We start from the raw sequence: 27,763 nt of genomic DNA on the forward strand, positions 1-27,763 counted from the left end.
GTTCAATAATTTCCCAAGTCGTAAGCAAGATGCATGTATCAGGAGCAGAGTACATGGATGAAATGAATCTGAGTGGAGAGAAGAGAAATTGCAGATAAAAACTTTCCTGGTTCTTTAGTTGCTACAGCACACGTGGGCAGAACTGTCCTACCACCTCCCTAAATGTCTCAGCAGCTCAAGAGCACAAAAATGTCTATCAGTTAGGTAACTACATGGATCAGCGTGTGAACAGCTTTGAATGAACTTCACAGCTGATGTGGCTTTCTCTTTTCCAAAGGAACAAAACACAGAGCAGCATCCCGAGAGAGAAGGAGCATTCTCAAGGACAAGTTCAAGGCCTGTTAGAAATGCCTGGGGGATGCCCACTGACCTGCAGTCTAAGATACAGATATTTGATGGCTACCGGCAAGTGATTTTCAGGGAATTCCTTTGATAATAAATAATATGCTTATATTGAAATACATTAATTCTACACTATGAACTGACAACCTAAAAGAATAAAATGTTCAGCTATTAAGCCATACAAAGGACAGAACTGGGAAGCAGGAGTGTTGACCTATGCCTTGCACTAAATATTCTACTCATCTCCAGAAATTTCACTGGTAAGCATTTAATAAATTCAATTTAAATAGGAACTTACTTCGTCATTTATCTCTTTTTAACTTGTTTGATCGGTTTACCTGATTCAAATCAGGATGTCCTGGAATTAAATTTCCACATGAACAAGATTCAGAAAAAAACATCCAAACTGATACTGAGTGAGTCAAAACTTTTTCAGGGTAAGATTTTTTCTCTAATATCAAGATTCATGATTCACCTGACAGCTAGAATGATAACTGAAGTTAATAAATGAAAGGTTTGCGGTATGAAAAATATTACCATGTAACTGAGAAACAAAATTGGCTGGTAATTTATTTGAAACTCTGACTTCACTCAAAAGTAGAAACATTTTTATTACTTTTCTCAATAAAGTGGGTTTAAGAGCACCTACTGCAATGTCTCAATAGAGAAAGTACTCAATAAATGTCAGATTTAAATTTTAGTGGAATATAAGTGAGTGCTTTACAGTGCCTAACAGGAGTTTCAGATTGTTCATTTCACAGTCCTTGTTTGTGACAATTAATCCTATTGAAATCAACATTTATGTAGTGTTTCCTTCCTCTGTCCCAGTCCCGATTCCCAGGAAAAGCAAGCAATCAATGAGCTATTGGTAAGGAGAATTAAGCATTATATCTTTGGTGTCTGCCTAGGAAATAAATTAAACAGACCGAGGTAAAAGAGCACAGGATCTCGAGAATAAGTAGCTCATGATTTCCTGCATAATTTAAACTATTCTATATGTTAAATTGTAGACAGATGTAACAAACACACTTTATCAATGACACATTCGTAATCAACACATAATCAAATGACCATTCAACTTCATTTCCCAACCTTAGAATCAATCAACCCAAAGATTGTTCTCACTTATAATTTTCATATTAACACATTCTCAAAGTATTACTAGTGCTTAATATAAACAAATAAAAGGCTTGTGGGGCCCAATTAGGGAAGGAAAATGAACTAAATTTCCACATATATCGTACTGATAGAAAATTCATGAAGAACTTCACTTTGATGGAACCTAATAACTGACAGTAGTAATGTCATGAGATATTTGGTCAGGAGACCAAAAAGTTAACACACTGGAAACTTGACAAGCTGGGAAGCCAACAGGAGGATAATTAATCACATGTTTAGAGAAACCATTGGATGGTTAGCATCTTGTTGCTAGGCAACGTTTCTAGGCAGCTGATCTCACATCTTAAAGGACCAGAATATTTTATCTTTTTTTAGTACAGTATATTTTTCAAATTGATTATGCATATTTGCATTTGTCAACTTTGGGGTCTCTTAACTATCTATACACCTTGAAGTTTATGGACTAATTTATAAGAAATAAAGATACTGACTGGATGTCAGTATGTATGACAGCCCTCACTAAAATAAAAGTTTTACACTCACCATGTAGTAAACGGTAGAGTTTGCATATGGTCATATAATAAAAACCAATCAGAGAGGGAAAGATGCCTTCAATGATGTGCCTATTGTAGTTGAATAATGAATACAAAATATATTTGGGGTTGATTAAGATATTAAAGTAAATTTAGGTATGAAAATATCTTTAATCTATAATACAAAAATAGGACTTGGTACTAAAGAAAACATCTATTGATATCTATCATAAAAGTCAAATGTCAGGGACTTCCCTGGTGGCGCAGTAGTTAAGAATCCACCTGCCAACTCAGGAGACGCGGGTTCGAGCCCTGGTCCGGGAGGATCCCACATGCCACGGAGCAACTAAGCGCGTGCGCCACAACTACTGAGCCTGCGCTTTGGAGCCCGCGAGCCACAACTACTGAAGCCTGCGTGCCTAGAGCCCGTGCTCCGCGACAGGAGAAGCCACCGCAATGAGAAGCCCGCGCACCGCAACAAAGAGCAGCCCCAGCTCGCCGCAACCAGAGAAAGCCTGCGCGCAGCAACAAAGACCCAACGCAGCCAAAAATAAAAACAAATAAAAAAAAAAGACAAATGTAAGAAAATTGTGATGTTTCAAACATTGAATTTTACAAGTGTAAAAACTATTGGGATTTGCTATTCAAATTAGGTTGCTTTAAAAGTATCATTAGTTGAACTTTTGAAATCATAGCAATTAGTATCAGACAACTGAAGAAAAAGAAAACTGGGTTGGTTGGAATAAGAGCGCTGTTATTAATCAACCTTGTTCTTTTTACAAATACCCTCAACACTTAACGTTGTAGGACTCACCCAACTTTCCCTGACCCTCAGGTGATTGTGGTCACTTGTACTGCCTCCCTCACATGCCCAGTGAGGAATAAGGGAGAGTGATCAGTACAAAGGCTTCCCAAGGATGGTTTTCAGTCACTAAAAAGGGTGCTACGTATTTAGACAAACTGTGACAGGAGGTATTCACATTCCCTTTTCTTCTTTTTTCTTGTTCTTTTTTGCCTCTTCATTACTTTTTCCCAAAGAGCATTAATGTTAGGTTAATTTTTTCCTCTATATTAAAAACATTTTTTCAAGGCTCATTTTATTTTATTTTTTGGCTGTGCTGCGAGGTATGTGGAATCCTAGTGCCCTGACCGGGGATCGAACCCGCGCCCCCTGCATTGGAAGGGCGGAGTCTTAATCACTGGACCGCCAGGGAAGTCCCTATATTAAAATGTTTGATACTAGACATCTTGGTTAAAATGAGAATTTTCCTATAATTTCCGCCCATCAGTATTTTGGTTGCGATCCTACATTCTTTCTTTTCCCACTTAGGGCCAGTACAGCATGCCAAATTTCTACTGGAGAAAAGCTGGAGATGGGTTAAGAACAGGGATGAAGCCGAGTTACTCTGTGGTTAAGGGTGGAAGGAGGGGGAGGGAGGGAACACAGGCGTAGCTCCAGCACGCAGTTGCAGATCAGATCTTGGATTGTGGGAACTAATATTGCTTCACCTTATGGCACTTCAGCTTTCTTTTGAAAAATTAACTCATTACTTCTCTCCTTATGGGGAAGAGTCAGGCTGCTATCTTGTCAACGCTTCCTAATGAGGAATGCACGAATTGGAAAGAAACTATTTAAATTTAGAAAGTTGTATTTTAGTCTTCCAAATATTAGTAATTTCAGTAGCTCATTTGGCCTATTATCCACTTTATGTCTTTTCTTTCACAGTCCTAACGCTTTTAGTTTATTCAAAACATGGCCAACTTATGAAAATCAAACAGAATCCCCCCCAAATCGTGGCTTCCTTGATGTTTCGATGATGAAACGAATACAGCATTGACTGAATTTTTTATTGTTAAATTTTTCCATACACAGGTTCATCACAGCTTAAGAATTTGAAGATATTTTCAATAGCTGGCTTGTGTCATGTCATTTCACTGCCCTGGTCATTTAAATATATCTTTGACATGATTTGTGAATTTGGTGTAAGACTAACTCAAAAAATATAAGACAAGCACACTGATAAACACATGAATGATCCAATAAACAGGCAACGAAAAAGTCCCACTGAGCTAGGCAAAAGCATTATTTCTTCCTTGTTGAAGGTATCAGCATATGCTACATCTTATGTTGCACAAGTGTACTCATTAAATATTATGAAATGTACAGCAGGCCGGGAAGCTCTAACTAGCTAGTCAAAGTCACTCATACCTGTGTGTTCATATTTATGTCGCAGAAGGGAACTGCTTTTCTGGAATGTCTTGTCACATAAGTCACATGCATACATGCCACTCTCTGTCTTCTTGATCTTCTTTCGAGACAGACAGGAGTCGGAGTCTGTCATGTCATCTAGGCCTGACATGTAGTCTTGTGCTCCATCAAGCAATTCTCCCTGTGATATAATCACATAGTTCAACACAGTTGCTTCTCTTTGTGTTTGTACCAAACAACTTCGCATCGGCTGACATTTGGAGAACCTCAGAGGTGCTCGCGACGGATCGATCTAGTTTTTAAAAACTATCACTTTCCACAAACAATATATGAGGTTTCACATTTCAACAAAAATATAAACCTTCTCTGCCCTAGGTGGTAGAGCTTGCTGTTTTTCAGGGATAGAAAATGGTCAACTCTGAAGGTGAGAAAAACATAAACTCCCCCAAATTCCTGAATTCTCTTCCTATCAGGAAATACCTGTGAGTGAGAATTAAACACCAGAATTTGTGTATTTTCCAGCGTGCTTAACTTTAGGAATGATCCATAGCTGCGGAAACCCCATTTTAATTGAATTTTATATTTAGGTACAAAATGTTATTATTATGCAATCTATTTAAATGTATGTCTACCAACTAAAGGCCTCAAGCTATATTTTTATATTTAATTTTCTAATTTGAAATAGGGAATATTAATAACACTTTTTTATCAATGTTCTATCTATGTTAAAACAGCCTTCAGCGCTGAGCAATAATGAATGTGGATCAGTAAATTATTAAATTTCTTGATATTTATTTTGTCTTGATCCAAAGGCGTGCAAACTTGCATGATAACATACATTTCCATTTGCTAGCCCACAGTTCGGTTTTCTTAGACTACGTTTGCACTAATTAATACTAGAGAAGATTAAATAGGCTTAAATACATTTACAAAGAGGGCAGATGTACTGTAAATTGGAATACCGGAACAGCTGTTACAGAGGTGCCCTGCTACTTTCACTCCTATTTTGCAAACAGGGATTATACTCCGTGATGTTAGAACATACCTGCTTTTGTATTTGAAAAACCATAAATTATTTACTAGCTTGAAACCTACAAAGGAAATCGTGTGGAATGTACAAAATATTTTTAAAATGCTCTTCCAAATAAACTATAAAACGAAGCGAACATCAAATTTATACATGCATTATTGCAAGTTGTGAGTGTCTCTAGAAGTATGTGACTGTCATAAATGTTACCTTTTAGCATCTATGTAAATGCTACCAAATATTCATATCAATGTATGATTCTGAAAGCAGATGGATCAATCCAAATAAATCTCAAAAATAAATATTAAGCTCTTTATCTTTCTTAAGGCAAACGTGCTTACGTAGCACAGTGTTCCACTGTTTCTCCGTTTATTTGTGTAGCTCACTCAGTTTTAGATTCAAGTTCAAACCCACTCTTCTATTTCTGCTGAGAATACAGCACTAGATTTTTTTCACTAAGATGTTTTTCCTACATACACATAAACGATATAATTTTCACCTCCTCTCTTTGAAGCAAAAAGATATGTCTCATTACCTGGAATCCTGGTTTTCGCTGGTACTTTCTCCTTTGCTGCATATCAGCAAAAGTAGCTGCTCCGGTTGGGTAAGTATAGGCCATATGTGGTAGAAAGCTCATCTGATCCAGTCCTGGGTATGGTCGTAGCCCAGGGATACTAGTCTGGACTGGTGGCATGAAAGTGGCAGGAGGAAATGCACTTTGTGGAGGAAGAGCTGTGTATAGAGGTTTGGCACTAAATGGGTTCATGCCGAACACTGGGTTAGCGCTTTTGTTGTCCAGGTTATTTGAATTTGAAAACTCCTTCTTGATAAACGTCAAGTTCAGAGGCTCATCTGAGTTTTCAGATGACGAAGAAACACTGTTATGGTCTAAATTTATGCTGCCAACTTTTGTTTTGTTCTTTGTGGCTATAATACTTTTGGGTTCTTTCATCTGTTTTGGTAATGACAAGTCCAAAGGCTCAGCCTGGAGCTCCTCAGAAGAGAAGCTGTTTGGAGTGTAAGAACTACTGTGGGAGTTTTTAGAAGATGTGGAGGAAAGATTTAAGGGAGAAGGAGTATTACTCCTGGAGTGGTCCAATTTTTCAACTGGCTTAATGTTGGTGAAATGGGAAGGTTTTGTTAGCCTGAGAGGAGGATCGCAATTCGTAACACTGTTGTGGAGTTCTGCTATAGATGGCGACGTGATGGAGTCCATAGGTTTTACGGGAGACCTGGGTAATAAAGAGTCTTTTGTGGGAGGATTACTGTTGGGGGCTAACGGCTTGGAGTTCCTTTCCAGTGATGGTGACCTGGAATTTGAGTACTGGTAGACTTTTCGTTGCTCAAACCATTCCTTCACAAATTCCTGAGGAAGGCCCACAGCAATAGAAATTTTCAGCAGTTCATCAGAGTTGGGCTCCATGTTCATAGCATAATATGCTTTAAGTACAGACATGTGGTCCTTGTACGGGTTAATGGGGCTTGTCATTCCTTTCTCAGAAAGTACAGATGACAAGAGGAGGGCTTTATTATCAACAAAAACTCCGGCTTTGTTGGGGACTATGTTTTCATGGGGTTGTAGGACTGCCTTGATCTCTTCATTCATCTTACAAAGGTAACGTTCATGCTGATGCAAAGGAATGGGGCCAGGAAAACTTTCTTTACAGAACTGGCAGGAGAATGGAGTGGATATGTTGTGGTTCTCAATCATTTTGTCATCAGTGACCAAATCTATTAAAGTACGTAGCTTCTCTTTCTTTATGTTACTGATCTGTCTCCTTGAGTCAGTAGTCAAGCTCTGGAGGCAAGCTTTGGCTTCATTGACTTTTTCTAACGTGTAGTCGATAATACTTTTAGTGGCACCATTATGACTCACTACTGGAAGACCTACGGGTGGAATATTAGGAGAAGTAACTCCTTGTTCCTCAGGTTGAGAGCATGGATCCTTCATGTGATAACCTTTCAACTTGGAAATTTCTTCAGCCTTGCAGTCCATTTTTTGCCTGGAAACTGTGTTGTCCACAATCTGTAGAACCTTTTGTACCTCGCTTAAATTACTATTCATTGTGTGAAATCCAAGTAAAGGGGCTTCCATCCCTACACCTAAGTGCTGCATCGGGCTCTGAGCAGACGGATGAACTCCTAAAGGGCTGGTGGCTCCAAGGGCACCATTCATAAAGGGACTAGTGCCACTAAACCCGTGTGTGGCCATAAGAACTTTATTATAGTCATTGAAGTCTAGTGGTTCTGTTTTAATTTTAAGTAAGCCTGTTGGTTCAGACATACTAAGTGGTTTTCCATTCTCCAATTTGTTTCTTAACTGGGTAATGGCTGAATTAGTAGGAGAAGAAGAAACAGAATTAGGGGAAGAACCCGTCTTGATATTGTTTCTCATCCGGCCATTTACAGAGATTAAGCCAATACATTTCTTGCTGCTGATGTGTGAACTGTAGGAACCAGAGTGGGAGAAACGTTTCTTGCAGTTGGGGCACTCGTACGGTTTTTCACCTAAAATGACAATTAAAATTGACGTTACATTTTTTTGATTGGGTTAACGACTGCAGTTGTCTACCAAGGCAAGAATCTGTGCAACCAAAGGAAAGGAACACAATGGGGCACCTCTACGTTCTTGGTGGTTAGATTAGAATTATGTGGCTATCACTGTTTCAGGGCTTTATCTACCCTGGAAGGACATAATTCAAGATGTTAGCAGTGGAAGGTGAGGGCTATCTGTGCCTTTTTCAGCCAAGATCCCAAATCTGGTCTTGCCATCGGCGGCCTCCTATTTAAACAGAGTGTCAGATTAATGTGTGGTCAATAGCACGATAAAGATGTCACAGTATTCAAAGGGAAGTGTAGCCATGGCTTTAATCAACTCTGTGAAGATTCCATTGACTCTACCAATCCAACTAGTCCTTTGAATAGCATCCAATTTGGTAATAAAATGCTTGGCAGAGCTATCAAAATAGTTATAAAGAAGAAATCTCAGTGGTAGGTGGTTGTTCTGTAATATACAGCTCTCAGGAATCAAGGAACACTTATCATACAAAAGCTCTTTTCCAAAATTCTCCCACATTCTTCTTTCAAGGTTGGGTATCAAAAATGAATATCCTTCAGAATTTGCCAGCTGAGTTTCTTCAGGTCAAAACATTTAATCTGTAGAAGAGTTTTTAAAAGGACAAAAAGGAGCCTCTAGATTTCACAATAAATCAAAGCATTGGCCATTTTCAAGAAGTATAAGCACTCCTCTTCTTATTAGTAGTGCTACTGGTGGTACCATAAGTCTCACGATGACAAAGCAGGTGCACATAGCTTGTGACATAAATGGGTAGATCCGAAAAACTACACACGGGATTGTGTCAATTTTACACAATCTTTAAAAATGCCCCTAATGAAACAAAATGCAAATGTGAGCACCAGCCCCTCTGTTACTCACCACTGTGAATTCGCAGGTGTTCTTTCAGATGGTGTTTATATTTGAAGGCCTTGCCGCACTCTGTGCATTTGAACTTGCGATTACCTGCTCCTTGGGTCAGCATTTGGTGCTATAAAAGGAGGAAGACTGACATCAGTTTTGTGCAGGAGGAACAAAGGAAATTTGTTACAAATATTTTTAAAAGGCCTCTATTTTCAGACAGGCCAAAAGGTTTGCGTGCATGTTTATTTATTTGCCCAGCCTTTCAGAGTTGCAATAAAAGTGATAATGTTGGCAATAAAATTGGAACAAATAAAAAAAAAGTGCTTTCACATGCGCATCCAACACTTGCTTTAGGATTATCTCTGTAGTCTCTTTTCCAGAATGTTTCTTTGAGCCGTTACAGATGAGAAAGCATCATTGCAAAGATGTTTGTGGTTCTCTGTGTTTACTGCAGATTCTAAAATCTGAAGATTCCCTATTGGAATGCAACTGTTTTGTCAAGGAAAAAAATTAATATGATCCTCAAAATCCTAAATAGTCTCCCCAAAAAACTCCCCACACAAATAACTCATTTTATCATATTTTCTGTATTGAGGTAAAAGTATATCTTATAATGAAGCAATACCAGTTTTAAAGAAGGAAAAAAAGCCCCCCACACATAAATTAAAAAATCCTTGACTATAACTATTTCATTACATGATAAGCATGTTTAAATACCCCATTCAGTATGCTAGTAGCAGATATAAACTCTGTTTTTCCTGAGATGTTGCATGTAAGATCTGACTCATTATCAAATGTAACAGACAACATCTTAGGTTAGAGCTGCTTGAGCAGTTTTATCACAGGCCAGTAGGAAAGACTTCACCGACTTGTCATTTTCCTTTTTAGTAGTGTGCTAGGGAGTAGGGATGAAAAAGACAAAAAGTTTGCTGAAAAGACAAGTTAAAAGCAGCAAAGATATAATCAAACACAGCTGACCTTTTTGAACAAGGGAACAAAAGCACTGTGACTTAGAATTCTGAAAAAAAAAAAAGAAAAAAGAAAAGAAAGAAATACAGTCATCCACTCTGGATGCTCAAGGTAGGAGGCCAGCCTTTTTCAAGCAGCAATGACACAAAAGCCTTTTGCAAAAAGACAGCACAGAAACGGTATGACAACTGCTAGGGTGTGCTGAATCTTCCCACATTCCTAGTGAGACAGATGGTGTTACATGGGACACAGGGAGGTTTGTTCAAACAGCAGCAACCTTCAAAGATCAAGCAGAGCCCAGCCCGCCGAGCGCCATTGAGGGACCAGCGCTCATATGTTGCTGAGTTGCATAAACAAACAGCAACAGCTGCTTTGTCTCCCCCCACAGTCCTCAGAGGACTACTATAAACTTTAGTTGTGCCACTGTTAATATGATACAATCATTTTAATTTACTAATTGTAAATGCCATGAGCAAATGAGGGGACTTTTCAACACCAAAGCTACCATTCATAATGCGCCAACACAATCACACTTCTGCATGTGAAATTTAAAGCAGTTATGCTAGATAAATATCTAGGCTTGGTTTTTTTTCCTAGAGTTTTTGTGCATATAAGCAAGGGGAGAGAAACTGTTACATAAGTGTAACTATGCAAGCATAGTTTTTATAACTGAACTTGGAAAAACATTCAGGTGACAAGTTCAATCAGATATAAATGAAATGATTTACATGAGCTGTTTTCTTAAAATAGTAAAATTCCATAATATAGTATCATCGCCATTGCTGGATTGTGTTTGCTTATTCTCATTTTCCTTATTCAAAGGAAATAAAGCCCATAAGAAAGAAACATAAGAATTTTAGACAATATCCTGTTCGATAATTTTAAAAACAGATATGGTGTCAAGGTTTACGGGTGATTCCAGATCTGTTGGGCCAGTTATTGGGACTTAAGGCACATCATTTCTGTTACCATATGAACACCTCATAATAGCAATGTGCAGTCAATTCTCCCAGGAGGACAGAAAGAGCAGTTTTGCTAAAACATTTAAGGGACACTATGAATCAATCCTATTCAATCATTTTAAGGATTTAAGATGCTATGCTGTTTAAGACAGAGTTTTTATTTTTAACACAAGTAAGCCGAAAGAGGCAGAGCAATTTTAACATTTAGTAACAAATATGCATATCAGAAAGGGATCACTTTTATTGCATATCCAACATTTTAGTATTAATCCAGTTTATTTTATATAGATATGCACGTATATTAGAGGCTTTTTTATTTTCTTTAAAACACTTAATGAAATTTCATAAACTAGGAGCAGCTTGTAAAAATAGTCTAAGTAATTGAAGATGTTATGTGACAAATGAAAAAATGCACACTTCTTTTACTACGACTTAGATCTCATACGAAAAAAAAATCTAAGTAAAACTAGGTGAAAAATGGAATTAAAATTGCTGAGATGTTTAATAATGTATAATTAAAAAGCTACAATTTCATTCACTTTTTGTGGAACATAAAAATGAAACTAAAGTGCAAATAAAATTTCTAAATTAGAAATTAACACACTCATTCGATCGTGAACATAAGACTATTAAATCATATTAGAAGAGACCATCAAAAAATCATTTAGACCTCAATTAAAGCTATTACCATTAAAAGATCTGCATCTTCAAAATGCCATGAAAAATTAATAATGATTGCCAATCAAAGCAATATCGTTTCTCTAAGGGGTTATTATAGAAAGAAATCACTTAAAACCAACCCCCCACCTGATCTGTCCCTGGCTTGTGCGTCACCATATGCCGCTCGAGCTGGGTGCGGTAGGCAAACGTGTAGCTACACAGAGGGCAGGAAAAGTTCTCTTCATTCTTCTCGTGGCGGTACTTGATGTGCTCCTTCAGTGATGTCAAGCGCTTGTAGCCCCGGTCGCAGTAGGGGCAGGTCAGCAGTTGGGCAAAAGCATCTGGAGTTCCAGGTGGCAGGTCTGTAGCCGAGAGACGAGAGGGAGAGAAGCAGGCCAAAAGGTCAGTAAATCAATGGCAGCTAATGGGCTGACTGCCCGGGATGGTATGACAGGAATCACTGCAATCTGCTCCACGAGAGTGCCACAGGCGCACGCGGCCTCCACGCACACCAGTCCCCTTGCACACCCAGGGCAGACTTGTCGAAATCAGCTCACACTGTGCTGGAAAATTAATTAATTACTGGAGCATTTGGGGGGAAATTTAAACAGCTGATAAATGAGGAGATTCTCTTTAGGTGACTGACAGTTCGTAGTAAACCTTTAGTCACATATGACTCAGGGAGTCATGGGGTGAAGGAGCTTTTCAGGTGTCGGTAAAGAAGAACAAAGGTTAGGGTCAGTATCTCTAAACTTCTTTGTTTTCCTCAAAAGTGAAATATTTTGGAAAGATAGGAATCAATGTAGATATTTTTATCTCTTAGAAATAGGCTCTAATTGTTCTGGTTCTTTATTGGATGTACAGATGACACAAATTTGCTGACAAAAAAAATTTCACAATACCCTAAAATTACAGTTCTAATCTTTGCTCATGAAATTCCATGCCTCTGCAGCTGTTCTTCAAATTTTAAGGTAAACACCCAGGCATGTAGTGCATTTGTAATTGTAACAGCTGCAGAGGTCAGCGTCGTGGCTAAAAATGAATTACAGCCTCACCATTTTCTTCCTGCCCATTGGCCTCTGGCGTGCCAAGGCGAGACAGCTCCTCAGGGGCTTCTGGGTAAATGATGGCTGTGTCACTGCGCTGAAGGTACTCTTCGATGCTGACTGCATGGCCATCGCGTTCCTCCAGTTTTCTTTTGGCAAAGTATTCCTCAAAGTCTGATGTGCAATTTGCATTCTTAACTGAAATGGCAAAAAGAAGAAGAAATGTCTTTTCAGGGCCTTCTTCCTAGGAGCCTCGGTGTGCCTACATCATTGTTAGTAAGACACATAGACTTGCAAAAAGATTACAAATACCTAGTTTATTTGTAGGAAGTGTTGCAGATGACCAGTTATTGATTGAATGCTTATTCTCATAATATATGCAAAAAGAGAGGACACTTTGCTTTAAGTTAAATAAGTATATTTTATTTTCCTCTTCTTGGAATACTAGTCTGCGTGCTTCACAAAGAATCAAAGAAATTTGTTAATGTTTTTCAGGGAAAATTAAAAAAAAACCAGAACTATATTCTCAGATCCATAAACATGAGAGATAATATGAACTCAAAGCTACTTTAGTAGTCTATATAAAACTTCCTTTTCTTTTAAGAAAGGTATAATTAATTTTTTATAGTCCACTACACTTAATGTTCCTAACCACGTATACATCCTGTTGCTAAAAATAAGATTTTAACCCTCCAGTCTCTGAACATCACAGACCACCAGGACTACCCAGTCCGAGAGAGATGAGAAAGGACGGATATTCCTAGAGAGATAATAATGGGACTTTGTTAAAAAATCAGGGAATGTGGGAGTTTATCCTTCCTTAAAATTTCAATGTTTAGCTCAGTATTTTAAAGCTGCTGAAAATAAAATAAAGCTCACACTGATAGAAATAAAAAAGTAACAGACGGAGTTAAGAAACTGGCTATGCTGCAGTGTGATTTCGATATGATTTTTAACTTCTGTAATTATGACTCTATTCCCATGACATGAATGATAGTTGTAAATCAACTTTAGCAACTCTTGTCCCAAGACTGTATATTAGAAACCACTAGCTATGTTTCTGAAATAAGTTGTGGCTTTAAACATCCTAAGTAGAAACTTATGCATAAGACAGTGTTGGGAAAGTGGCTGCCACATTATTGTCTACCAGAAGTAAGTGAAGAAAAGTCTTTTGCTAGTACAATTAATGGTGGGGCCCTACTTTCATAGTTTTTGAGAACAGTTAACCTTGATTCCACTATATTCTTCATCTCACCTTCTCTGTCATAAAAGATATTATAGTACTTGCCATCCTAATTCTCCCTGGCAATCTGTGGCAGGGTGTTGTTCAAGCAAGCCAGTCAATTTTTATTTTTGGCTTTCACTGTTATGAACTGTTATGAGAAGAACAGAAAGTGGAACCTTCTGTTAATCAACAAGTATCTACTGAATGCCTGGTATGAGATAGGCATCACGCCTTGTTTTGATAAGCAAAAAACAGATCCAGCCTCATTCTTTAGGAAGCCATGAGAATGATCAATACAACTGATATTGTCTCAAAAAGTAGATATAATATTACAAACTCAAATAAGTGTTATGAAAGAAAGCTGTACGGTTGTATTACAGAAGTAACAGGGGGACCTGACGGGGACCTGATGGAGTGTGGAAGATCAGGAAAGCCTTAACTGAGAAGCACAAATTTAACTAATTTTAGAAGCTGGGGTACAGCAGTGGTGACTAGAAAGAAAATGAAGCATCTTGGGATCTGAAAGGACTGCTAGAGTGTGGAGAAGGGAAGCAGCGTGATGCAAGGGTGAAGGGGAAGGTAGGGACTAGACCCTGCAGCGTGTGCTAGCCCTGTTAAGGATTTGAGTTTTCTTCTAAGAGAAACAGGAAGCCATTGAAGGGTATTAGGCAGAGAGGATGGTTGGATGAAATTATAGATTACCTGCATTTGAATATGACAACTCTGGCTACAGTATGATAGGGAATGCAGGAAGAGAAAAGTAGATTCTGGGAAACCAGTTAGGAGTGTCTTGCCATTGATTAGGCAAATGATAAAAGTTGAAGAACTGGTGATGGAGACTATAAGAAGTGGCTGGATTTGAGAGATACTTAAAAAGTAAGATTGTTAGATTTGGAGAAAGATTGGGTGAGCCAAGGAGGGAAAGGCTAAGACCCTCCCTTAGGTTCAGGCTTTTTGAATTTGATGGATGGTAAGGGACATTCACCACACCAGGAAGCATGGGAATTCTAAGAAGATTTGAAAATATGAATGAATACACTGGATCAAATAAAATAAACCTGGGGAGCATTACACTTTGTAGACTATTAAACTAAGTGCTAACTCTCTGAATACGGTGATCTCAAGCTTTTCTCTTTTGCCACTTCAACTTCTGTTAATTTTAACAAGAGCAATGGTCTGATTCCAAGATCTGCACTTCCTTCAAATGTAGGTTTGGAATGTGGAAGAGTGGATTAAGATTTTATATCTTGAAATTTTGCTTAAGTCTTTTCTTAGAAGAATATGGACATTGATTAGGATCACTTTCTCTCTGGTCTGTCCATGTTGTCATGGATGTTTTCCAAAGGATACTTATTGGCGGTGATTGTGATGGTGTCATTTAACTTGCGCCATTAAGTCACTATGGGGTATGAAGGAATTGCCAGCTTGCACAAAATATTTGTTCATCATTTTGGATCATCAAAATGACTTCAGTTCTATCAAAAGTCACCTTTTGTTTTAAGCGCAAGAAAAGATAAAGGGGACAAAACATGGGTCCAAGATGAACCTTTTTTGAACAACCTGACTGATCTGACCAGGGACTGACTTCTTTTTCAGCACTGTGGCAGTAGATAGTAAGGTAATAGCAACTTTCTAAATCCAGATCTACTTGAACATTGTCAAATGTTTAAGACACAATTTAAGTTTTTCAAGAACACTGTCCCACTTGAAGATCCTGAGTGTAATCTACTAAACATGGATGGATGTACATTTAATATCATGCTAATTTTATCTTGATATTTCAGCAAGTATCTGAATTATCTGGCTATCTTTGCATGAATTTTCATTTGCATATGAATGTTTCCATCAGAAATGTAATCAAATGCAAATTCAATTGGATTTGCATTAATAGCCTTTCGGCTTAAAAGGGAGGAAAATTCTGATTTTTCTGGATAGGCAAACTAAACTGCATCTAGATACACTATTGGTATTTGGAGAAGCAATTCACTCGCTAGATCAGATCTGGCCATACTATATTTCTATGTCAAGTGTGATAGGGACAAAAGATATCAAATCATGTGCTCTCATTAAGGATCATCTTTGTGGCCTGAGCATCGAATATATTGCCTAGAAATTAGTAGGCACTCAAGAATCATTTATGGAATGCATGTGGAATAAATTATGTCCTTAACACTGATCTTGGTGCAGAAGTCTTCTAGTAAAAGGAAGCATAAGACAAGACACCTACAGTTGAGCTAGGAACTCAGACCTACTATTCAAGTAACTGTAGAACAATTACATGATAAACTGTGTATTCGTGATCATAAATACTTGCAAGAGTTTGATAGGGCTCAGATGAGTATTCAAAAAGGGTTTTACGAAGAAACCCAAACATTTAAATCTATTTGCTCTATCAAGATTTTTTTTTCATGTGGTATAGATATGCTATTAGTTATATCTCTCAATATCTATAGTCACTTAAGTGGGCTAGAATCTAGCCTTCTATGAACTACGTATGACCATCATGGATATAATGTGTTTTTCCCTAGTGTTGCTATGGATACTAGTAATACGTGGTTTTTTCTGCCCAGTACCATGACATTCTCCTTTGCCTGGGATGGCTCCCCACTGTCCCTATTGCCAAACCTTATGGTACCCAAGGCAGCTGCCATGTTGTTGCATGATTCTGCTCCCCTAGTTACAGTGGATTAATCTGCACCTGAAGTGAAGCAATCTTAGCCCTCCATCCTCCAGGTCAAACCGTTGACTGGTCCAGTGGTAGCCAATTAATCCAACTGAGTTCAGTCAATCCCTTCCCCATGATTTTAGAACATGGTTCCAAAGAGATCACCAAGGCAGATTTATTTTTTCCCAGCGACTGCAGCTATAAGATGTAGAATGAAAGAACTGATAAATCCCATGTAGAATAAGAAGATTTATGAAGAGAGAAAATGAGCGGATATATAGAGAAAAGCAGAGGCAGAATGGCAAGTCCTGACAGTACTTTTCTAGCTACACTTGTTCCTGAGGCCAAGCAGCACCTGCGTCCTTCCAGAGAGCAGAAAAAATTCCCTTTTCTACTTTAGGCTATGTTGTGTGTCAGTCTCCTAGACTCCAAATCGCCCTAACTGTCACAATTCTAGAACAAATGATGGAATTAAATTTTTGTTACTCTCAAAATTGTTGGGAAGGATAATGTTTTGATTCTATTTGGAAGTCTGCATTTTTGGTCTTTACAAAGATTTTGTAATACTGTATAGTGGACTCAGAGATGAGGTAGAAAATCTGCTAGAAAGTTATAAAATTCCTCACTGCATTTTTCTAGTGTAAAATAAACCTTCTTTTCTTTTTTTTTTCCTGTCTTTCTCTTCACTCCTTGGTATCCTTGGAAGAATTGCCAAAACACACTGACAAAGTATATTTGCATGGTATTTATGATCAAACCATAGCAAAAATTCACAAGAAACGTCAAATAATTTCTTCCCATACCTTCTCCAGAGATTTTGCATTTAGTCCTAAAATTTACCCTAGTGTCTTGCAAATATCTCAACCTTCCCTAAGGTCAGGTAAACTTTCCTCCATCCAAAAACAGAACTTCATTAATTAAAAATGTTTCCTCATAGCCAAGTGTATTTTAATATCGTTAGGGTAAATTTCTAGGTCCCTTAAGTCAGAACAGCCTCAAATTTCTTGTAAATATGTTGGTCACGCTTACTAATGTTGCTAATACTTTCATATATACCCTTATGTCTATCTTAGATATTGATATTTTTGGATAATGATGAATATCAATATGGACTAACTTTTCAAGTTATTGCCTAAAAACAAGCAATGTTAACATCTTTAAAGAAAACCTCTAAATAAAAGAGTTATATTGGTCTTCAAAGCATTCAACTCCTGCTCTCCCCATAATTGACTTGTTTTAGGTATTTCTCAAAGATTCTTAATACTTTTACAAGTACTTACATTATGATGAGACCTTGATACTTATTGCTTCTCCTTTTCTGTTTCCTTCTCTTTAGTTTTATTCCCTCACCATTTATTTTCTTTATTTGTTACAAGCATGTGTTCATGTAGGAAGACAGGTGCTCTATTAACACTGGTCTATTACCCAGCATGTTTTTAACATTCACTTAAAAATTAAAGAAATATATTTGAATATTATGCTAAGCCATTTTAATAAACATCAACATGAATAAATAATTCTTTTGGAAAAGAAAATATCTTGGAGGGTCTAGAAGAGTTGAAGTAAGTATATGTAAAGACTGAGTAGAATCATTCATCCATCCCTTTGTTTAATAACTGTTTATTGAGTGCCTACTAGTACCAGAGAGTGTACTTGCGGATAAGGACACAAAGATATTGACTGAGAATTGTTTTCCTACTTCTATGATCCTCATATTTAGAGACAAGTACATAAAATGGTTGTTATTCTGCAGTATACAGACATATAAATACATGTGTATCAGGGGAATATAAATACATATATACACAGAGAGTCACACACAGAGACACACACACTTCCTCAGTCTAACATCGCAATTATGCATTTATCATATCATCTGCTTTTACTCACTTCAAATGTCAAGGCAAAGGGACCTGAAATCTAGGTAACTGTATTCATCATCTTTTTGAAAAACAGTCTCTTTCTCAACATTTTAGAGGGTAAGAAAACACAGAAAATTATTTTTAATTTAGTCATTTGTATTAAATTGTTTAGTTTAAAGAAAGCCCATATTCAGCATTTGTTGAGGTATATAAATCCTCATGGCTACTTTGTTTAAAGTTGACTAATTAATGTAATATAGGCATTTTATCATTAAAAATGCACGTGTGCCCTTCTGTAGAAGGCTTCTGAAATACGTACTGGCACCAAATATCTAAAAACAACCATGAGGGAAGATGATCTTTTTCTCATTACACAGCTACATGGGCAGCCCAGCAGAGCCTCCGACTGCTACAGAGGTGTGTGTAAAGCCAGGTCAAAAGTGACAAAGTTTTCTTCGCTTCCTGGGAATTAGTACAGCTTCTGGGCCAGTCTCTCCGTGCCTGCTCTGACATGGCTTTCTCCTGGGAGCACATATTCAGATGCCAGTGAGGGTTCCCAATGTGTAAGAGCTTCAGGAGAAAAAGTTCCAAACGGATGAGAATCTGTAGTACTATGCAGGATCAAATATCTCCCTAAACTGCAGGAAGCAGCCCAGTCAGGGACACAGTCTAATTTTAAAGTGAGATTTTTTATTAGGGGATTCTGAATATCAGATTTAGAGACTACTAACCCTTAGACAGTTTTGATTGCTATGTATTGGTACAAACACCACGCCTTTAAAACAAAAATTCCCGTTAGATAATATGTTTATCTTTCATATACCTGTGAAACCTAAAATTTTGGAATTGGTATATTACCAAAAAGACTCAGACTATTTTATTATATTTTAGAGAGGTTTATGAAGTATGGTACTTTTGTCCAGTAATTCAGTGCTCTTTCATATGCTTTCTGTAGAGACATACGACACCTAAGGATGCTCTAGGACAGTGGTTTTCAAAATGTGGTCCGCAGGCCAGCAGCATCGGTATTACCTGGGAACTTGTTCAAAATGCAAATTCTTGGGGTCCACCCTAAATGGATGGAATCAACAATCTGTGTTTTAACAAGCCCTTTAGGGGATTCTGATACATGCCCAGTTAAAGAATCACTACTCTGGGAATTCAATTCTCTGTCTCCCCTGGCTAAATAAGGCATTCAGTAACGTGGTTTTGGGAAACAGCGCAGAATTACTTCCATGTCAGGGAGCCTTTCTGATGATTTCAACCTGAGTTCATACCCTCCTTCTACAGAATATCATCTGCATATCTCAATTGTTGAATTTATCACATCACATTATAATCTTTCGTTTACATGCCCATGAGCTGATAGAGGCATGGAGGGTCTTATTCACCTTTGTTATCCCAGTGCCTAGGGCAGTGTCAGGCACACAGCTAATGCCCACTAATTGAATGATTAGACCAGGTTTAAAATTATTAGACTACTCATTTTGACTCAGCTACTTATGTTTTTTAATCTCAATATCTTCTTCTGTAAAATGAGCTAGTATATGCTTTCTAGGGAATCTTCGAAGTTTCAGAATTGCATCATTTCAATTAATTCTTTGCCCTAATCAATTTGCTTTTTTATTCACTGGCTAGGCCTAGAGAGTTTTATCTGTATTCTTTTCAATTAAAAACTCAAAGCAACACAGTTTTCTGATGGAGGACCCATATCCACAGATTAAGAAAAAATATTTCAGAGGTGCCTGGAAACCACAGACAATATCACAAGGAAAACAGTGCTTATTAAATATTTGCTGAATGAATGAAGGAGACACTCAAGAAGCTTGGGATATCAGTTATTTCTTGTGGGAACTCTTGCTGTGAAGTGGAGATAGCTGTTCCTAACTGCAAACAAAGCTCATAAAACCGCAGCATTCATTCGCCAGGAAGTAACAGGCTGTTCTCGGTGTACACTGATTATAGTCTGAAAATGACCCTCCTGTCTAACCTGCCAAGTGCTACTTCTGTCTTTCTCTCCTCAGAACGTATCTCTTTCTATACTTTCTTTTTAGAAACTCATTGTATGAAATTAACTTAAAAAATTTAAAATGATAATATGCATGACAGATCTGACTGGAGGACAAAACTTCCAACATATAAAAATGTGACTGATCTTATGCACAAGAAGAAAATGACATGCTTTATAAGAGCGGGACTCTCTCCTTGTTAAGTATTTAGGTACTAACTGGATTATCTGATAAGCTGATCTTGCACAATTGATTAACACTATACATCCAACTCAACTCTTGCTGAGAAATACCTTATGATACAACTTGTGTGGCTACTGTTACCCATAGAAGAAAGCTAGCTGTATTAAAAATTTTAACTTAAACTCCATATAAGAGCAATAAGAGGAATTGGAAGCTATAAACCAAGAAGACAACAAAGGTACAAAAACATTCTCACTCTTTTCTCCACTTTCTTCTATACTAATGATATGACACACAAAATTCATGCTTAAAGAGGCTTAACCGACTGCTAGCCTGCTAACCTTATCACTCCTGTAACCAATTTGGGGGACTTATACCTTGTATCACGGTGTTTCTGGCTCAAACAAGATTTTCAATCTAGGTCTAGATCTTTACCTGGGACTCAGTTGCTTCCAAGATACTGCCAAAGGATCCTGTACACTTGAACAGAATTGGTGTTTATATGTGGTATTTCAGGCGGGGAATCCCTGACCCCACCCCTTCCTATCCTGCTCATACTCAGAGATTATCTTAACACCTTTTGTGAGGTAGAAGCAGGATTGCCTACACAATCTGCCAGGCTCAGTGCAAAATGGTGGCAGTAGAGCATCAAACCAAGGGCAAGGCCCTTCCAGTGCAGGCCCCTGTGTGACTGCAGGTCACACACCCAGGACCCTGGCCTTGGGTCTAGGATCATGAGGCAGGAGACCCGAGAACCTCCCCCTCCCATGGCAACTCACACAGACCATGCTTTTTGTTTCCTTTGTTCACGCTTCCCAGTAAAATCTCATTAGAAGAAAGGGTAGGGTGGGTGGAGTCCAAAATTTCTAGTCTAATGTCCTCACTTAACAGACGATACAACTAAGGTACAGTAAAGCTAATGATTCATAGAACATTACACAAATAATTTCTGGTAGGGCTGGATGGGGAATTCATGTATCCCGACTCTTAACCCGTTACTCTTTACACTATATCATAATGAGTCCATATGAGAGAAAGACAGAGAGAGAGACAACCCCATCTTTTTAGTTTTTCTTCTTGCCTAACTGATTGGATATAATTTGAATAGGTCCTAGATGCTGCAATGACTGCTCTGACGTTGTAAGTAGCTCTGAACAACAACATTATAACACTGTAAAATTAATAGGGAGAAAGGCAATGTAAATGCCAACTTCAATGTAAATAAAATATCATATTTTAAACTTTTTTTCTCTATTTTTCTTTTCATGTCCTTGCTCTTCTGAATGCCATGCACTTGTTTTATTTTTTGACTGAGTGACCCGCACCTAAGTCTACTGGGGTAAAATGGAAAACATCACGGAAGTTCTTCAAATGCTCCACTCACGATGCCTATTTAAAATTTCCATTTAATATTTAGGGATTGTATTTTTCTCAATCTGATATTTCCTAATTTTAATCATGTTGCAAAAGGCACTCAATTCAAAACTAACTTTATGAAACATCTTGCAAAGGAAGAATTTATATTAATTACTATGGTTTTAGTAAATAAAAAAAATGTCTTAAGCTTAAGTTAGGACTAGAGACCAAGAAACACTTTATTCACGGTTCATTTTGCTTTCCCATTTCACATATTACTTGTTTATCCCCCCACATGCTTAATGATGTCCTCCTACATGAGTTCCAGTTCTTCAGATTAAATGAAACTGTGTCATCTCTTGATAATATTCCATCCCTCACAGACCCTTCCAGCAGAGCCATTCCCACCTTCATCTGTCTTAACACGCAGAGCGACACACAGATGGGTCAACAAACTCCTTCATTCATACCCCCATTTCAAACCAGAGTGCCTATTTTATTCATTTGTTCATCATTTCTTTGTTTATTCATTTATGCTTTGTTTCAACAAGCAACTTGCTTATCAACCATCGAGGCTGTATAAACACTGCACCTACCAAGGGGAAACATGGGGAAGAGCAAACTTAACCTGGACCCTCAAAAAGCCTCCAATCTGTAATTTTTTGAAATCTATGTCATCCATTTTCACCATCATGTCTCAGGACACAACCTATACAGCTCAAGTAAAATGACACTTATCCCATGCATATGTTCACCCCAGGCTGTCATTATTGTCATTCTGGGAAATTTCATTACTCAAAAGATAGTCCGTGCAGAATCCTGGCTGTGTGATGCTCTAATCTTCTCTAGTCCAACAACAGGGATGGCCAGCCACCCCTTGGTATGGCTAACCCTGGGACAATGCCATCTCTCTGAGTGAAACTTGGAACTTTCACTCTCTGACTTCAACCTATCGCCCCACCCCATCATTCAGTTCCTCATCCCCTGAAACAGGTACTTCATTGTGATAATCAGGCCCTGACAAGTCCCTCAGGCCATTTCACCCATTCTGATTTTGCTTGCCTCAGTTCACCTTGAAGCTGGAAATCACTTCCATCCCCGCCCCTTGTTCTTGTGTCATTCTGGCCTTGCCAAACTAAAATCCAGCCCAATTTCTCTGTTCCTAGAATATAAAAAATGTTTAAAGAAATGTAAATAATTGTATAGCCTTGTTTCTGTCTATGTTATCCAAATAGGATATTCTTTCATGATGATAATTGAATCTCCATACATTGTCCACAGCAATTACTCTAAATTTCCATTCCTGAAGATTCCAACCCTATTCCCATTCCCATACTGTCAACTGATGATATCTTTTCCTACTTACTTCAAAGAGTGCAACTTAAATGATGTGAATTCCATCAACTACCTAAAATTCAACAGAAATTTCTCTACAAGTCTCCCTTCTTCTTTTGATCTTATTGCTAAAAAAGATGTGTCTCTGCCCACAGCCAAGGCTACCATCCAAAGCTATTCCCTCACAACTCTTCCGATAACCTACTCCATCTTTCGCCTCGTCTCCTTTTACATTTTCAGCCATTTTCGCTGTCTCTCTTTTTTGCACAGAGGCATGTTCGACAAGACTTTGTCCTGGAGAAAACCTTCTCTGAAACGTGCAGTCTCTTAAGTCACCTCCCTAATTTCATGTCTCTAATATTTGACACTACTCTCTGTCAGAAACCCTCTGCAATACTGAAAACTTCTCAGTTGAACCTACATAGCTTTCTGTATTTCAAATAAAACATCTTAATCCATGTATTATTATAATCATTACTGATAATAATAATAATAGCTAGCAACAACTGAACATGTATTATGCCTAAAATTGTGCTAAACATTATACACATATTTCTTATTCATCTTCCATTGGTTTTTTTACCCAATTGAATGTAAGTCATTAATGACGGTGAGTGTTCACTACATCTTTCACGATGCCTAAAAAAATGCCTTGTACTTAGTAGGGTCTCCCAGATTGACTATGGATCTGAACAGCTAATGAAGCTATAATTGTAACTTTTGCCTTCATGTCATTGTGATTTTTGTCTTTCCTAATGGCATCGTAAGACTTTGAATTCCTTAAGGATAGGACTATTATCTTCTATTTCCTTTGTTTCTTGAACTTCAGTTCCAATTCAGCACACAACAAATACTATGAAAAGAACAAATGGAAATAGTTGAGTGGGTGTTAACAAGTGACAAATATTATTTGTTTATTTGATTGTTATACAGGACAGAAGGAAAAAAAGATATGATTTCTGATGCTACTCAGTGAACAAGTGAAGGAAAAATCTTTGAGAGCTTTCAACATCCTTATACACAAACATTATAAATACTACTAAATCCTCTTCTACATTTAAAAAAAAAGGTGCTAGATAAAGATGAAGAGAGATAGAAAACTAAGCTATTCTTTCTTAATCTTTCTATTTTAACTTCAAATGCAACCTCAGAGCAGTGAAAAGAAATGTGTCCTACAACTTGTCTGGGTAGTTTTCCAAGACGTCAAAGGAATTTAATTGGCCAAGGTTCTCAGAATCGACTGGTTAGTCCTTCCATTACAAATGTGTTAAATATTGTATTTTGGTATTCTAGAGAATTAATTAATTAATGAGGAGCCAGTACAAAGCCTGTACAAAGGGAGGAAATAGTTCAGAATGCATTTATTTCTTAATGAATAGAAATGGGTAAGCTTACTTGGAGATGCAAACAAACCAGAAAAATAACCAAGAGAGGGTGAGAATCTAGTATATGTTAGGCATTGTACTTGGTCCTTTAAAAATGATATACCATTTAATCGCTACAGTCAGACTCTGTAAACAGGGAATCATTATTTCCACTTTACCGATGTAGAATGAAGGCTTATTCTATACTCAAGTTCATGTAACTAGTAACTGGTAGAGACAAAATTCAAATGTAGTTTATCTGACTCCAGAATCTAGAGCATCCCAAAACAACTTTTGCCTTTTTATCTGTAAAAGCGTTTATATATTATTCCTAAAATATTGGAAGCATGTTTAACGACTGTTAGTTACAGTCAGTACAGTTAGTTCTTGGACAATAATTTTCTTGTGTCATATAAGATTAAGAACCAAGACCTCAACTGGCCTTACCCAGTTCCTAGATGTAAGGTGTTTTCCTCTTCCCAGCAAAGATGCAGGTGGTTATTAATAGCCCTTTAAAACAAGAGTGCTAGATTGTTTAAGTAAAGATAACTCTCACACAGTCAAAGAGGAAAACATCAGGGGCTTATTTAGGTCTTGATATGCACGTGGAAACACATTAATGCTAATGATCACCGTGCACCTAAGTTAGATCCTTGTTACTACTAGCATGTTGGCAAACTCATGTTTATAATGCTCCCAAGTTTTTCCATTTCTGTAATCTTCTTAGAAAATACCTTTTAAAACACACTCTTAAAAATTCTACATAATAGGGGCTTCCCTGGTGGCGCAGTGGTTGAGAGTCCGCCTGCTGACGCAGGGGACACGGGTTCGTGCCCCAGTCTGGGGAGATCCCACATGCCGCAGAGTGGCTGGGCCCGTGAGCCATGGCCACTGAGCCTGCGCGTCCGGAGCCTGTGCACCGCAACAGGGAGAGGTCCGTGTACCGCAAAAAAAAAAAAAAAAAAAAAAAAAATTCTACATAATAATTTCATTCTGATTTTGAACCAGATTAATATCTGGAAGATGTAAAGTTCTTTGTGAAAAGGTGTTCTTTACGTGTTAAAGCATACATTTAAAATTTTTAAAACATTAAAACCAATATAGAAACATTAAATGCAATGTAGAAAGTTATTACTATAAATCAGGGCTTTCGCTGCTTTATATGCTGTAGATCAATTTTGCTATGCTGCTAATCTAACTTTGCTGTAAAAAAGTAATGATAGTCTGTTTTTCTTTGCCTTTAACAAGTAGATTTCAGAGACTTAAAGCCTGGTTTCACTCTCTGAAGATACTGGACTTAATCCCCTTCACAGGGAACGTTTTCACCTATTGTGACTTCCTTTCTCAGAGTCCATTTCTTCTCCACCTAATATCCGTTCATTCTTTCATTTGCTCATTCATTCATTCATTTTACCAGTCATAATGCATACCATGTGTGTTCACTGCTGTACTAGGCACTTTGAGGCAAACAGGGACTAGCCCTTTTATTAAAGCAAATATTTTGGGGGCACATACTAAGGTCATACTAATTTACCCCTATTTCATAGCTCAAGAAACTGCTTGTCTCCATGAAATTAACTAGGTGAAATATGTGCAAACAACATAAAGAGGAACAATTCAACATGCTAAAATTAGTGGTGTGCACCTGAGGGCTGTGGGATTTCAGACAAGGAAGAGATATATGTGGTTTGGGGGTGTTCAAGGATGGCCACATTAAGGAAATGGGAGGTGAGCTAGCCTTGAAGAACAGAAAGGTGGGTAGAATTTGGATAATTGGAGGAATGGGAGTGAGAGATTAGGGTCTCAACGGATAGCATGGGCAGAGATTCAGAGGTTGGTATAAATGTGATTCTTTTTTGATATTACCAAGGGATTTGGTCTAACTAGAATGCAACACTGTTGGTATGAAATGGATGGCACTCAATACCTGTCTGAAGAATGTAGATTTTGTCTTATAGGTACTGAAGGACAGTTAAAGATTCTAAGAAGGGAATTTGGACCATGAGAAAAGGGTTATAGGAAGAATGTGGACAGACTAAACAGAGAAGGACATGAAGGCTAGAGACCAGTCAAATGTAACTGAGTCTTCCTCATTTGGGGGATTGGAATAATGGGAGATGAAAATGTCTGATTGATTATTTTAGGTCCGCTGTCAAAAGTATGTCAACCCAGAAATGGGAAAGGAAAGTTCAAGTGCTGTTTGTCTCTCATTTCTACAAAAACTCTTTCTGACTCAGGACCATTCTAGGGTCTGTGGTGAGAAAGTGACCAAAATCCCATATCATTCCTGCCCTCAAATAGTTTACAATCTAGTGGAGAGAAACATACCTGCAGGTGACTATAATATGAGAGAGAATGACCCTCAAAAGAATGGGTGCTTAATCTTGAGTGGGAGACTGTCAGATGGCTTCCTGGTAGAGATGGCCTTTAGGAAGGTGTATGATGCTGTCAGGCTAAGAAAGAATGAGTGGTTTCTACAGATTTTAATTCAGCAGAATATACTAGGAAGGAGATACTTTTAGATTCTAAAAGACTACTCTATTCATTGATATGAACTTGGTTAAATTCTACTATGTAATAGATTTGTAGACTTGCATAGGAAATTTAGAGGTCTTTTCCTTACTTTCAGTTAGGAATGAAATTTGTGTGTTGAATATCCAGAAATAATAGAGACATTTTGACTTCCCCTGACAACTCATTCCAGTTAATAACAACACTTTTTATCAGAAAATATGCTTAACCGGTTTAAAATTTATCTATTCCAATGTGTTTGTTCTGCTTTGATTAAAAAAGAAAAATGTATCTGATATTAAAGAATTCCATATTCATTCACTAATAAAAACATATTTGTTGAGACCCTATTAATTTTAAGGCACTCTCATAGACAATGTGGTAGCCTAAAACCAATCTGTGTTCTCAGAGTTTGCAGTCTAATTTGGAAAAGACAATATATTAAGTTACAACACACTATAGCATCTACAGCAAGGTCAGCTGATTTGTTCTATAAGAGTTCATTGGAGGAAGATATCACTATAGGTTGGGATGGCTGGAGAGGAAGGTCAAGCCAATAGCTTGACCTTGATCAGTAGGACCTATGTGGGGAGAAAAGATACTCCATTAATAAGCAACTTCAACCATTAAAGATGTCTTATTTCAATTCCACATGTTTTTAGCATCCAAAAAGATGCTAGGGATAAGAAGCAGTAAACTTATGGTTGGGAAGAAATATGTGTTATTCTCTAAAAGGCCAGAGTTCTAAGCTGAGGGTCACCAGTAAATTCCTAATTACCAAGTCCAATGTATTTGCTCAGCATTCTTTCAGTCGTAGTTATTTGAATCTTTTGATTCAATTGACCATTGTCTACTTTTGAAACTTTCTTTGTCTCCTGGATATTTAATTTTTTTCTCTCTTAATCTTTTTTCTTTTAATGAATTTGATTTTTCTCCTTACTCACCAGAAGCCCTGGCCTCAGCTTTCT

The 27,763-nt window shown here is 37.7% G+C and overlaps 1 protein-coding gene across 5 annotated transcripts in view; it reads right to left on the reverse strand.

Annotated features, from left to right (window-relative positions):
• The window catches only part of ZEB2 (zinc finger E-box binding homeobox 2), a 131,905-nt gene that overhangs the window by 7,615 nt on the left and 96,527 nt on the right, over positions 1 to 27,763 (reverse strand). For all 5 annotated transcript variants that reach the window (XM_079925125.1, XM_079925124.1, XM_079925121.1 and 2 more), the window contains exons 5-9: positions 12,295 to 12,483; positions 11,387 to 11,601; positions 8,667 to 8,775; positions 5,766 to 7,738; positions 4,204 to 4,384 (exon numbers count right to left, since the gene is read on the reverse strand). In XM_079925125.1, coding sequence (XP_079781251.1) covers positions 4,204 to 4,384; positions 5,766 to 7,738; positions 8,667 to 8,775; positions 11,387 to 11,601; positions 12,295 to 12,483 — 2,667 coding nt within the window. The remainder of the gene's footprint in view (positions 1 to 4,203; positions 4,385 to 5,765; positions 7,739 to 8,666; positions 8,776 to 11,386; positions 11,602 to 12,294; positions 12,484 to 27,763) is intronic.

The sequence above is a fragment of the Stenella coeruleoalba genome (genome assembly GCF_951394435.1).
Source record: "Stenella coeruleoalba genome assembly, chromosome: 6".
NCBI classification, from domain to species: Eukaryota; Metazoa; Chordata; class Mammalia; order Artiodactyla; family Delphinidae; genus Stenella; species Stenella coeruleoalba.